Source organism: Dipodomys merriami, unplaced genomic scaffold (assembly GCF_024711535.1).
Source record: "Dipodomys merriami isolate MVZ:Mamm:240054 unplaced genomic scaffold, mDipMer1.0.p SCAF_13, whole genome shotgun sequence".
Taxonomy (NCBI): Eukaryota; Metazoa; Chordata; class Mammalia; order Rodentia; family Heteromyidae; genus Dipodomys; species Dipodomys merriami.
This window is the reverse complement of record NW_027202604.1, coordinates 40,338,169-40,351,313: the sequence shown is the minus strand read 5'-3', so window position 1 is coordinate 40,351,313 and position 13,145 is coordinate 40,338,169. Positions and strand designations below refer to the sequence as shown.

The window sequence follows — 13,145 nt, the reverse complement described above, 5'->3', positions numbered from 1 at the left end:
TGCCCGTGGCCCGGGCTCAGGGCCCAGCCCTGCCGTGTGCGCACGCGCGTGTGTGTGAGAAGAGCCGGTGTGTGTGTGAGCAGCGTCACGCCAGCGCCCGGGACGCTGGGGCACCCTACTCCCAGAGCCCGCCCAGGAGCCCCGCCGTCACCCGCGCCCCCACTCTCGCCGGCTTGGACAGGCCCCTCTGAGGGTCACTGATGATGGGGCATTTTCTGGGGCTCCCCGCATGTGTACACAGATGGGGCTGAGAGAGGGGGACGCCAACACAGCGGCGCTGGTGCAGGGCAGGGTCTAGATGGGGAGGAAGCTGGGGCTCCAGGACAAGGGGGAGACCAGGGGCCTGAGAAGGTGCGCGGTGCTGACCCTCAGAGGCCTGTGGGGTGGGAAAGGGCGTCCCCAGGGTGAGAGGAGGCCCGAGTATCCGGAGGGCCGGCAGGAGAGGCCGGCGCCCCCTCCCCGTCCCCCCCTTCCCGCCCCGCATGCCTGAGAAGGAGAGGCTAGGGGGACGTGGGGACACACTTGCACACATGACGGCTGCTACTCCACTCGGCAACAGTTCACGCTGACCTGGGGGTGAGGGGGAGAGTGGGCCGTGGCTCTGCCCACGACAGTGCCCGCACTGACCCCACGTGGCGCGGGCAGCGGCCTTGCCTGGCAGAGGAGGCGGTGGGCTCTGGGGAAAGGGTTCCCGGGGTCTTTGGGGACCAGCAGGAGCTTGGAAAAGGGAACAGTGTGTCTGGCAGAGGAACAGCCTTTGCAAAGGAATGGGCCGGGCTGGGCCAGGCGATGCGCGGCGCCAGCCACGGGGCATCTGGGGCCTCTCCTCTCCTATGCTGGCCGTTTCCTGAGCGCCGGCCGCCAGCTGGGGACCCGGCGGGGTTTTCAGTCCTCTGTGGAGTCCTCCTCTCTCGCCCTGGCTGAGAGGCGTCTGTGGCGGGGTATTTTGCTGGCAGAGCCTCGCTGCTGTGGGTCGCTGGCCGCGGGCTGCCATGCTGGGCTCGGTCGGTCGTGAGCGCGGAGCTCTGCGCGCTCACCTTCGCGTACTCCGGCACCCGGTGTGTGTGACCCTGCCCCCTCCCGGGCAGCTCTGCCAGCCAGGCCCAGACTCTGCCGCTCTTCACACACCCGTCACCTCTCTGGCAGCCCCGAGAAATTCCTGAATTTCAGGCCCGTGCAAACAAATTAGGGGGCCGGCTCGGCAGAGACCCCGGGGGAGCTGCGGCTGCCCGCTCCCTGGCTGGCGTCTTCCAGATGTGGGCTGAGGAACTGGGGCACTGCCCACGGGGCCCGCCCGCCTGTCTCCGTCCCTGTCCGTCTGTCCCTCTGGTCCGTGTGGCTTCCTCTAGGCTTCCGTCTCTCCTCTCTCCCGGGGTCTCTGGCCTTGTCTCTAGAGCTGCTTTGTCTGCCCCTTGCACCAAGCCTGGTACCAGGGTGCGGGGTAAGGGACCACCAAGCCCCGGCCTCGGATGGCCTCCCTGACTGGCCCGGTCAGCAGGGAGCTGGCCCCGGGAGACAGGGTGATGGCGGAGAGGGCGGAGCGTCCGTCCCAGGCCGCACCGGCCTCCAGGTGATGTTGAGGGCTGCTGCAGGCGTGGTCCAGGAAGGGGCCTGGAGAGGACCCCAGAGGCCGTGGGGACGCAGAGCGATGGGCAGGGCGCAGCGGGCGGGTGGGCCGGGAGGCGGCCTGCTTTCCCTGGGCCTGGGGTCATCTCTTAGACGGTGTGATCGCAGTGGGCCCCGCCTTGGCGGCCGTGTGCCAGCCTCTCCCAGCCAGTGTGTTTCCCTCCCGTCCTGGGAGAGCTGGCCGTCCACGCAGCGCGGGAGCCACGCCCCTCTGCAGTGGCCACACGGGGAAGCGGCTCGGTGGGGTGACGCGCCCTCAGGCTCAGGGCCCGGCTCCCAGCGCCCTTGCCCAGGGCAGGGAGCTGTCTGAGGTGCTGCCCCTGGGAGCGTCTCCAGAGGCTCTGGGAAGAAATGACAGAGGGCCCATTCCCAGCCGCTACCCTGCACGGCCTCCAGCTGTGTCCGCAGCTGTCCCAGCCCGCGGCTGTCCAGGAACCCATGCTAACGCTCCGTCTTCCCTCCCTTCTACCCTCTCTCTAGCTCTGTACCCCCTGCCCCTTACCCTCCAACTGCTCCTCACCCCCTGCCCGCCTCCACCCTGCCCTTCCTCACCCCTGAACTTTCCCCTCACCTGCACATCATATCCCCGTCCATCTATCAGCTTACTGACAGCTCCCACACCCAGCCACCTGCTCACCTTCCCACCCATCTGTCCTCCACCTCCCACCCGCCATCGCCATGCCTGTCTCCCATCCACAATTCACCCATTTGCCAGTTCCTATGCCCACCCCCCCCACCTTGCCTTCCATCCCCATCCTCCATGTGACACCCCCCAGGCCTTCCCTCCATCCCCTCCATGGACCCATCCATCTACTTACCCACCTAGACACTCAACCCTTCTATCCATCCATTTTCCCACCCACCCACTCATCCATTTACTCACCCACCCATCTATCCATTCAACCCCTCCATCCATCCACCCACCCACCCATCTATCCACTCAACCCTTCCACCCACCCACCCACCCACCCACCCACCCACCACCCATCCACTCAACAACTTACCTGCCATTCTTGCATTTTCCTACCTGTGGGGCTGGCTCTAAGCATGGGTGGGACCTGGGTGTGGAGAGTCTCAGGAGAAAAGGCTTCCTGGATGGGGTAATGACACAAGCCAAGATGAGGGTTTGGGAACCAGAGTCCCAGGGCTTTGCGGAGCTGGTGTGGGCCACAGAGGTGGGTAGCAAGGACTGAATACCCCTTGGGAGTTTCTACTTCCTCTGACCGCAGGTCCTCGGCCGGGGCCAGCACACAGCGGGGAGTCCATGAGACAGATTGTCAAGTGGGACAGACGTGGTGAGTGTGTTAGGAAGCTGGCTGGTGAGGGACGGAAAGCGTGGCCGAGCCAGCCGAGCCACCCTCCTCAAGGTCACCTGTCGCCAGTTCAGCTCTGAAACGGGCTTCAGGTGGGCTGGATTTTTAGTTTTTAATTTTCAGCGGTGGGGGGGGGTCCCGTCCGCCGCCTCTCCGCTGTGTCCATCCCTGAGCGGCACCATGGCAAGAGGGGTGCGACAGAGGGTCCCGCACAGGTGTCCCACGAGCCACACGGCTGTTCTTGGACAGAAGGCGTGTGACGGATGGTTAGGAGCTGGCCCCTGTCCCCCGCCAGGGTCTGGTCTGGGAGCACAGCCCACCGGGGTCTGGGGAGCACAGCCCACCGGGGTCTGGGGAGCACAGCCCCCCCCCCGGCATTGCTTGAGACGCAGGAGCGAGGTGCTGGGGGCGCCACGGCGGGAGGGCGGCTTCTCCGGCTCCGTCCGCCCCGGGACCGCTTCCTCAGGGAAGGAAAGGGCCGGCGCCAAAAGCAACATTTTCTTTTCTGTGAGTTTGATTAGAGGTCACGGACAGCGAGCTCTGTAATTTGTCACCTGCCTGTGCTGCTCCTGTGATTAGTGACCACAGACCTAGGGCCAACTCTTACCGAGACATCGCCGAGGTCACGGCATCTCCTTCTGGTCTGGGAGGGGGTCCTGTCGCACTTGAGGGCTTGTTTTTGCAATGTTCTCAGGAGTCACCCCTCTGAAGGAAAACTCCAGTGGCCAACAAGCACACGAGGTGTGTGGGGTGCCCAGCGCCCCAAATCCTACCTCCCCATAAGCCTTCCAAGACTGGGATAGCCGGGACTACAGGAATGGCCACCAGAGACACTGGGATAGCTGGGACTACAGGCGTGTGCCACCAGCCCTTCACCATGGATACAGAGGCCTCCTCAGCCTCCATGGGGACCCCAGGCCCCACTCTGTGCCTTCCTCCTCCCCTGCCCTCCCTGGCCAGCCTCTTCCGGAGCCCCGCAGCCCAGAGCACCGGGCGTTTGTCTTTAAGAGAATCACGCCATCCACAGCCACGAGAAGAATGCGGGCTCTGCACACAGACACAGCTGTCACTGCTTCTCCTGGCCATGGCTCCATAGGCTGCCTGCTTCCCATCTCCACCAGCGCGTGGCCGCTGGCTTTGGACCACGGTACTTTCTTTTTTTTTTTTTTGGTCCGGTTGTGGGGCCTGAACTCTGGGCCTGAGCACTGTCCCTCAGCTCTTTAGCTCAAGGCTAGTGCCCTACCACTTGAGCCACAGCGCCACTTCCGGCTTTTTTCTTTTTGCTTATGTGGTGCTGAGGAATCGAACCCAGGGCCTCAGGCATGCAAGGCAAGCACTCTACCACTGAGCCAACTTCCCAGCCCATCCATGGTACTTTCTCTTCGTTTCTGGAGGCCCCGCGAGTTTGGACCCAGCACCTGCAATGCTAGGCAGCACTTGCTGCCCAGCCCTGCACCCGCAGCCCGGGTGAGCAGGAGGGACAGGCCCTGTTGGCGGCTCGGACTGAGGTCCGCATTCCCATGCCACATTTCCTGGTTGTGTGACCCTGGCAGGTTTCTTTTCCCCCTGTCTGGGCCTCGGTTTCCTCATTGGTAGAACTGGTTGGATGAAGTCAGCATCCCCGGAGACTGACAGGCAGTGGCTAGGCGTTGTGCCGGGCTGAGGAAGTGATAATAAATATGAACCCCATCAGCAGCCAAGTCCTGGCTGGCACTTTGGGCCAAGAACTGGTCTATTCTCCCCAGATGAACTAGATGACTTCCTCTTATCAGACAAGGAGCGCCAGTCACCCTCTAATTTCCCTTTTGGCATTGGCTGCCAGGAAGCTGGCTACTAAGGGCAGGCCTCGGGAGTGGCCCTCATCTCCTGTCAGGGCTTCCTTCCCCTTTCTCTCCCTGTAACGTGACTGCTCACTTTTGGCTCTGGGACGCGCGCGTGCCCAGCCCCACGTGCCATCACCACTGTCCATTCCCAGAGCCGCCTCAGCATGATCCCTCTACAGATCTCACAGGCCTCGTGTCCTTTCAGTGTCCTCGGACCTGTCCGTGCGGTTGTACCCGGATCAGAATGCCTCCCTCCCACAGAGGGCCACATCCCATTGTCTGCACAGACTGTGTTTTCTGGACCCATGCGTCCATCAATGGACCCGTGGGTTGCCATATAACGGGGATTATGGCCTGTCCACAACTCCCAGCTCACTCTCTCTCTCTCACACACACACACTGAACCAATTCCCAGCTCATTCATTCACTCTCTCTCTCTCTCTCTCTCTCTCTCACACACACACACACACACACACACACACACACACACACACACTACACCAATTCCCAGCTCATTCATTCACTCACACACACACACACCTTGCACCGATTCCCAGCTCATTCACACACATGCACACACACACACACACACACACACTGCACCTATTCCCAGCTCTCTCTCTCTCTCTCTCACACACACACACACACACACACACACATTCATAGTTTGTTTTGGTGATACTGGGGTTCAGCTCAGGGCTAGGTGGGTGCTCTATAGCGTCAGCCATGTGTACCGCATCTTACAGTGCTGGTGATTCTTTTGAGATAGGTCTTATTTTACGCCCCGGCCAGCCTGGGTTGCGACCTTCTGTTTGTGCTTCCGGGTCACCTGCCCAGCCATTGGGTGAGGAGTCTCGTGGGCTTTTCTGTTTTGGACTTGGTTGCTTCAAACTGCAGCTCTCCTGAGGTCTGCTTCCCAAGTAGCTAGACTTACAGGTCTGAGGCACTGTGGCCAGATCAAATATCATTATTATTGTTACTCTGGCTCTCTCACTTGACTCTTTCACGCATACCTGGTGCTCTACTGCTTGAACCAGGCCTCCACTTCTGGCTTTTGTTGCTGGTTATTTGGGATAAGAGTCTTTTGGCTTTGTCTGGGCTTGCTTCACTCATTGATCTTCACATCTCAGCCCTTGAACAGGTAGGGTTACAGGTGTGAACCCTCAGGGCACCGCTCCAACACCGTTTTCCATTTGGGCGGCGTCTTTACCTCTGCAGGCCTCGGGGGATTCGGGCTACTGTAGATGCTTCCATGGCGAGGTTGAAGCCATGGGACCCGCTGTTGAGCGGCGATGCTCTGCGTGTCCTGGTGTGTGGCAGACAGTCTACATGTCCTTGTGTGGCAGACGGGGTGGCTGCAGGGGCCGGGCCGGGCTCCGGTCCCCTCACGGACTTGCCCTGGTGCCCAGCTACAAATGGCCCATGCCTGTGCCTTCTCCCACTGCTTGCCCTTGGTGGACAAATGTCACCCCCGCCATGCCTGGGGTAACTGTCCCAGGTCTTTGTCCCATAACCGGGTAATGCTCCTTTGAAGGGAGGCCTGTGCGCCCCTCACCCGCGGGGCTCCCCTCCTCCCGGGGCTGGCGCTGGACTCCGCTGGACCCCTGTTCTGGTGAGCTGGTCGCTCTCTGGCCTCTCTTTCCGTCCTCCTGAGAGCTCCTCCCAATGAGCCGCATCGCCAGCATCCCCGTCCAGGCTTGGGTCCCCCGCACAGCTGGTGGGGCTCGCAAAGCCCTGCTCCCCCTCCCGGGCGCTTCCTGTCTCAGCACCCCGCCCCGTGTGCTAGACAGTGACACCTCCACTTGTGTCCGGTTCAGCACAGTGCCTGGCACTGTGTTGGCACCAAATAGTACCGGCCATCAGTTTCCGAGGGGCTGGCGCTGGGGCTGGGCTGGACCTTTGCTCTGCCCTGTGTGGCCTCAGCAGGGGCCGTTGGAGTTTTCTCCTGGCTTTGGGCTGTTGGGGACATCCACACGGCTTCTCTGGCTGGGGGCTGGGCTCGTTCCCTGGTGTTCGGAACCCAAGAGACCAGAGCGAGGCTGCCAGCTCCTGGCTTCTCTTCTGCCACCCTCCTGTCAGGCCAGCCACGGTTCTGTGTCAGGCTGGGTCACACGTGCCTCTGTCAGCCAATCACGGAGCCTGGGGCTTGGCCAGGCATGGTCACCTGGGCTCTTCCTGTGACTTCGGAAGAGTCACAGGGATTGTTACACTGCTCAGGCCAGCACACTGCCCCTCCGGCCTCCCTCCGTCCCTCACCGTCCGTTCTCCACATGCAGTCCAGTTCTGTCTCCTGTCTAGCCAGCGCTGGCTTGCATTGAGTACGATGTGGTTTTGGCCTTAGTGTCTGGCTCTGTTTCTTTCCTGCCCTAGGTAGGGTGCCGCTGCCCTTCCCAGGGGCTTCCTGTATCAGGCTGTGGGGAGAAGGGGGGCTTACGGGTGTCACAGCCACGGGTCCAGGAGGTGAGAAGGGAGGGTGCACATGCTGGCCAGCCTGCGGCCGCCGGGGAGGACAGCGGTGTCACAGCTCTGTTGGGAGAGAGGCGACCGAGGGGACCGGCCTCCCACGCTCCCCCCTTTCCCCTCTGTCCCCTGCAGAGCCCAAAGGCAGCTGCAGGAAGGTCAGGGATTGGGTCAGAGCGCAGCTCCGGGGCCCAGGGCGGGGGGCGGGGGGAGAGCCCCCCCCGCAGCACACGGCCTCTCTCTTGACTCCTGCCTGGCCTCTGTCCACTCGGATCAGCCCCCCTCGGCCCCCAGAACCCCACAGTGACCCTCGCGGGCCGGCCGTGGGGGCTCCCGCCATTCCTCACCCGATGTCTCCGGCGGGCAGTGGGCTCTCCACCATCACCCACCCCACCCCCTTCTTCCTTGCTTCTCAGTGTACTTGCCAGCGGCCGGCCCAGACTCGTACTCGCAATCACGTTCTGTGTCCCCCATTCCCAGTTCGGGGGAGCACCAGGCAGCCTGTCCTACTGGATGGTAAACGTCCCACTCCTGCGGGTGCCTGGCACAGAGGAGCCGCGGCCAGGGCCGGCTGACCTGCCGTGCCGGGCACCAAGGCCACTGCCGGGGACGGCCGCTGCCCTGAGGGCCGGGGCCTGGCCCGCAGGCCGCACCCCATCCTGCCCCTCCCTCCTCACCCCTGCCCCCGCCTGGGCTCCCCTGGGAGGGGTGGGCCGGCAGAGGCTCTGGTCCCTTTTCCTCTCCTTCCCGAACCTTTAAAAAAGTGGCTGTTTTTTTTTGTGGAGTGACAAATGCCAGTCAGGTCAGAGATGCCAGTCCGTGCTGTTGTCTAAAACAGAAGCAGGTAGTTTTTGCCTTGAAAAGCAAGAGTGCTGCCATGGGGCTGGGCCCTGGGCTGGGGTGGACGGGCACAGAGTCCTTTCCCATGACTTCAGTGGGCACTGATGGGGTGGGGGGCAGCTGGCCACTGAATCCGGTGGTATGTGGAGCAGCCTGTATCTGTTGCAAGGCTGTGTGTGTGTGTGTGTGTGTGTGTGTGTGTGTGTGTGTGTGTGTGTGTGTGTGTGTGTGTGTGTGTGGAGGCTGGTCAAAGCCTCAGCACTGTGTAGTTAGGAAGGCCCCAGGAGTATTGATGAGAAGGGGCAGAGGCCCGGGCAGGCCGGGCATGCCCAGAACAGATGGCAGGCAGGCTGGAGAGGGGCAGGGAGGGACGTCCCAGGGGACCTGACCAGGGTCCGTGTTGTGTGTGGGGTCAGGGACACGGAGGCACACAGGGCGCGCTGCTGGGGCTGTGAGGATGGGGCGGGGCTCCCTGCAGGCTCACCTGGGAGGTCTGGGGTCTCAGGGCCGGGGGGCTCTGCTCCTGCCAGGCACCCCGAGCACGTCTCCCCAGACACCACGGCCAGGCCAGGCACCCCGAGCGCGTCTCCCCAGACACCACGGCCAGGCCAGGCACCCCGAGCGCGTCTCCCCAGACACCACGGCCAGGCCAGGCACCCCGAGTATGTCTCCCCAGACACGGCCAGGCCAGGCACCCCGAGCGCGTCTCCCCAGACACCACGGCCAGGCCAGGCACCCCGAGCGCGTCTCCCCAGACACCACAGCCAGGCCAGGCACCCCGAGCGCGTCTCCCCAGACACCACGGCCAGGCCAGGCACCCCGAGTATGTCTCCCCAGACACGGCCAGGCCAGGCACCCCGAGTATGTCTCCCCAGACACGGCCAGGCACCCCGAGTATGTCTCCCCAGACACGGCCAGGCCAGGCACCCCGAGCGCGTCTCCCCAGACACGGCTAGGCACCCCGAGTATGTCTCCCCAGACACGGCCAGGCCAGGCACCCCGAGCGCGTCTCCCCAGACACGGCCAGGCCAGGTACCCCGAGCACGTCTCCCCAGACACCACGGCCAGGCCAGGCACCCTGAGCACATCTCCCCAGACACGGCCAGGCCAGGTACCCCGAGCACGTCTCCCCAGACACCACGGCCAGGCCAGGCACCCCGAGCACGTCTCCCCAGACACGGCCAGGCCAGGCACCCCGAGCGCGTCTCCCCAGACACCACGGCCAGGCCAGGCACTCCGAGTATGTCTCCCCAGACATGGCCAGGCCAGGCACCCTGAGCGCGTCTCCCCAGATACCACGGCCAGGCCAGGCACCCCGAGCGCGTCTCCCCAGACACGGCCAGGCCAGGTACCCCGAGCACGTCTCCCCAGACACCACGGCCAGGCCAGGCACCCCGAGCACGTCTCCCCAGACACCACGGCCAGGCCAGGTACCCCGAGCGCGTCTCCCCAGACACAGCCAGGCCAGGCCAGGCACCCCGAGCGCGTCTCCCCAGACACGGCCAGACCAGCACCTCCTTTTTTTTTTTTTTTTTTAAACTTTGTTGTTATTATAGAGGTGATGTACAGAGGGATCACAATGACTCCAGCCAGGGCATTTCCTTCAGTGTCCTCCGTTCCCTCCCTCTCTCCCAGTCCCTCCCTCCCGTCTCCACCTGCAAGTTGCACAGCTCCCGTCCATCCGTCCATCTGTGTCCAGTGAGCTCCACTGCTGCGCTTTTCCACCCCTTTCCCTCGAGTTCTGTGCCCTGCCTGACCCTCCCAAAGACCTTCCCAAATTCACCATACATAAAGAAGACAGAACCATCAAAGACTAAAAAGGAAGAAGGAGGAGATAAAAAGGCGGGGGGGGGGGGAGAGGTCCCCTGTTTCCCCTTCGCAGCCTTTGCTCCACTATCGGTGTCATTGCGTGTGAATCTGAGAGGCGCAGCCTCGTGCCTCTGTGCTCTCCCCGGGAGAAGCCTCTTTGGCCGCACTGAGTGTGCGCATCTGGACTCCCGTGTACTGTAGTGTGTCACCGCGCATGCCTGTCGGTGTGAGCCGTGGGCCTGGGACAGGTCGCTGACTAAGGGGCTCAGGGACCCCAAGGGAACAGGTGTGGGGCCACCCAGGTGATCCTGCGCCCACGTCCTGGCACCCGAGTGGACCCGTGCTCACCGCTGTGGTCTCCCAGCGGGGAGTGTGTGTGATCGGTGCGCCCTGGGACTGGAGGTGGCCGTGTCCACGGGTGCCGTGGCATGGCCCCGTCCATCCACCCGCCCCCCTCACCGCGTGCACCCCGACCCGCGCGTACCCCCACGCTGACAGGTCTCCTCTCCACTCCCCAGGGCCTCACGGGATGGCGGCGCGGCGCGGGGAGCGTGCGGGGGCCCTGCTGGCCCTGGCCCTGGCCCTGAGCGTGAGGCCCGGCGCGGCCGTGCCGTGGCGGGACTGCACGGGCGTCGAGTGCCCGCAGCTGGAAAACTGCATCGAGGAGGCGCTGGAGCCGGGCGCCTGCTGCGCCTCGTGCGTGCGGCAGGGCTGTGCCTGCGAGGGCTACCAGTACTACGACTGCGTGCGCGGGGGCTTCGTGGACGGCCGCGTGCCCGCCGGCCGCTCCTACTTCGTGGATTTCGGCAGCACCGAGTGCTCCTGCCCGCCGGGGGGCGGCAGGATCAGCTGCCAGTTCATGCTGTGCCCTGAGCTGCCCCCCAACTGCATCGAGGCCGCGGTGATGGCCGACAGCTGCCCGCAGTGCGGCCAGCTGGGCTGCGTCCACGGCGGCCGCAAGTACGCCGCCGGCCACACCGCGCACCTGTCTCCGTGCCGCGCCTGCCACTGCCCGGACGCCGGGGGCGAGCTCATCTGCTACCGGCTGCCGGGCTGCCACGGGAACATCTCGGACACGGAGGAGGCCGACCCCGAGCGCCACTATGAAGAAGACCCTTACAGCTACGACCAGGAGGCGGCCGAGGCGGAATTAGGGGCGGCCCTGGCAGGCGAGGCCCAGGCGGGGGCCCCCCCGGCCGCCCTGGGAGCAGGGGCTCAGCCCCTGGCCTCCCTCCGTGCCACCATCTGGCCAGCTGCCCTCCCCAGACCAACAGCAGCCGCTGCCCTGGGCCCCCCGGCCCCCAGGCAGGCCAAAGCCAGCATGGCGACAGAGCGCGCTGCCGGGGAAGCGGATGAAGGAGGGGAGGAGGAGGAAGAGGAGAACAAGGAGGAGGAGGAGGAGGAGGAGGAGGAAGAGGGGGAGGAGGTGGCCACCGAGCAGCCCGTCACGAGCAGCCCCCTGGGGCCGGGCGGGCTGCCCACCACGGCCCCCCCCAGACCTGGCCTCCCCTCCCAGGAGAAAGGGGTGGAAGCCAAGGCAGGGCCCGAGGAGAACCTAATCCCGGAAGCCCAGGCCGAGCCTCGCGGCGGTGGGCAGGAGGGCGCCAGGGCCCCGCCCGGCTCCGGCCTGGGGGCAGCCGCCCCGTCCCAGGCCTCACCCACCTCTCCCAGCGGCCCAGACGCGCCCAGCACCCATCCTACCCCATCCGCACCAGCATCCCCAGCATCCCCCATCCCACCCACCCCGGAGGTCCCCAAGAAGGAGCCCGAGCGCCCGCAGGTGCTGCCCCGGCCCCAGGCAGAGGAGGACACGGACCCCAACTCCGTGCATTCGGTCCCCAGAGGCAGCCCCGAAGGTAAGGCCCTTCCGCGTACCCCAGGGCTCCTGGGTCAGGATCAGGCCCCGCCCCGGGCCCAGGGCGGTGGCAGCACCCGGCCAGGGCTCCCTGCCCCGCTGGCAGGCTCCGGTCTACATCCGGGACTGAGTCTCACGGGGAGGGGGGCTCTGACCCAGCCTGGTGGGGTCTCCAGGTCTCTCAGCAGGAAATGTGGGGCTTTGCGGCTGGGTCAGCCCTGCCTGGGCATGCCCTCCCATGGAGGCCTGAGCCCGGCGGTGCCCCGAGTGCCCAGTGCACTAGAACGTCACTCAGCCTGGAGCCAACGGCCGAGGAGGGGGCTGGTTCCCACTCAGCCACAACCCGGCCAGGGACCCCATTTCTGTGACACACACGTCCCTGCCGCCACTCACACCTCAGTCAGAGCAGGAGCAGACCCCTCCACCGCCGCAGGCCCTGCGCCGTGGCCTCAGTGGCTGCTGGAATCCTCTCCCGTCCCTTTTCCCTCCTCCAGGCTGCTCAGCCCCACTGACCCCCTTTCTGCCTCGGGGCCTTTGTACTCACCGCTCCCCTTGCCCATGGCTTGTCCTCCAGGCTCAGGCCACCTGGGGGGGTGGGGGGGCGCCTTTCCTGACCAGCCGCCCTTCTGTTAACTTTCTCTTGGGATGACTGACATTACAGGACACGGTTTTCTATCGCGTGGCCTCCCGCCACCTCCTCTCTGCCCACCTCCTCTCCGGTCACCTCCTCTCCGCCCACCTCCTCTCCGGTCACCTCCTCTCCGCCCACCTCCTCTCCGCCCACCTCCTCTCCGCCCACCTCCTCTCCGGTCACCTCCTCTCCGGTCACCTCCTCTCCGCCCACCTCCTCTCCGGTCACCTCCTCTCCGGTCACCTCCTCTCCGCCCACCTCCTCTCCGGTCACCTCCTCTCCGGTCACCTCCTCTCCGGCCACCTCCTCTCCGCCCACCTCCTCTCTGGTCACCTCCTCTCCGCCCACCTCCTCTCCGGTCACCTCCTCTCCGGTCACCTCCTCTCCGGTCACCTCCTCTCCGGTCACCTCCTCTCCGGTCACCTCCTCTCCCGTCACCTCCTCTCCGGTCACCTCCTCTCCGGTCACCTCCTCTCCCGTCACCTCCTCTCCGGTCACCTCCTCTCCGGTCACCTCCTCTCCGGTCACCTCCTCTCCCGCCACCTCCTCTCCGCCCACCTCCTCTCCGGTCACCTCCTCTCCTGTCACCTCTCGCTCCAGCCGCCTCCCGCTCCCTGGGCGGCCCACGCTCTCAGCTCTTTTCTGAGACTCTGTCCACGCTGTGCCAGCCCCACCCAGGATGCCTTCCCGCATCTCCGGGTCGGGCCTCGCTTCTTCCAACTCTGCCCTCTCTCTCCCTCCTCTGCCTGGTGCTCCGGGCACAGTGTGTTTTCTAGATGTCTCCCCCA

General features: G+C 64.8%; 1 protein-coding gene across 2 annotated transcripts in view; it reads left to right on the top strand.

The window, feature by feature from the left end:
- Positions 1 to 13,145, top strand: part of LOC138824850 (fibulin-2-like) — a 46,161-nt gene that overhangs the window by 4,480 nt on the left and 28,536 nt on the right. For both annotated transcript variants that reach the window (XM_070019227.1, XM_070019225.1), the window contains exon 2: positions 10,390 to 11,727. In XM_070019227.1, the coding sequence (XP_069875328.1) occupies positions 10,401 to 11,727 (1,327 nt within the window). In that variant the 5' untranslated portion in view covers positions 10,390 to 10,400. The remainder of the gene's footprint in view (positions 1 to 10,389; positions 11,728 to 13,145) is intronic.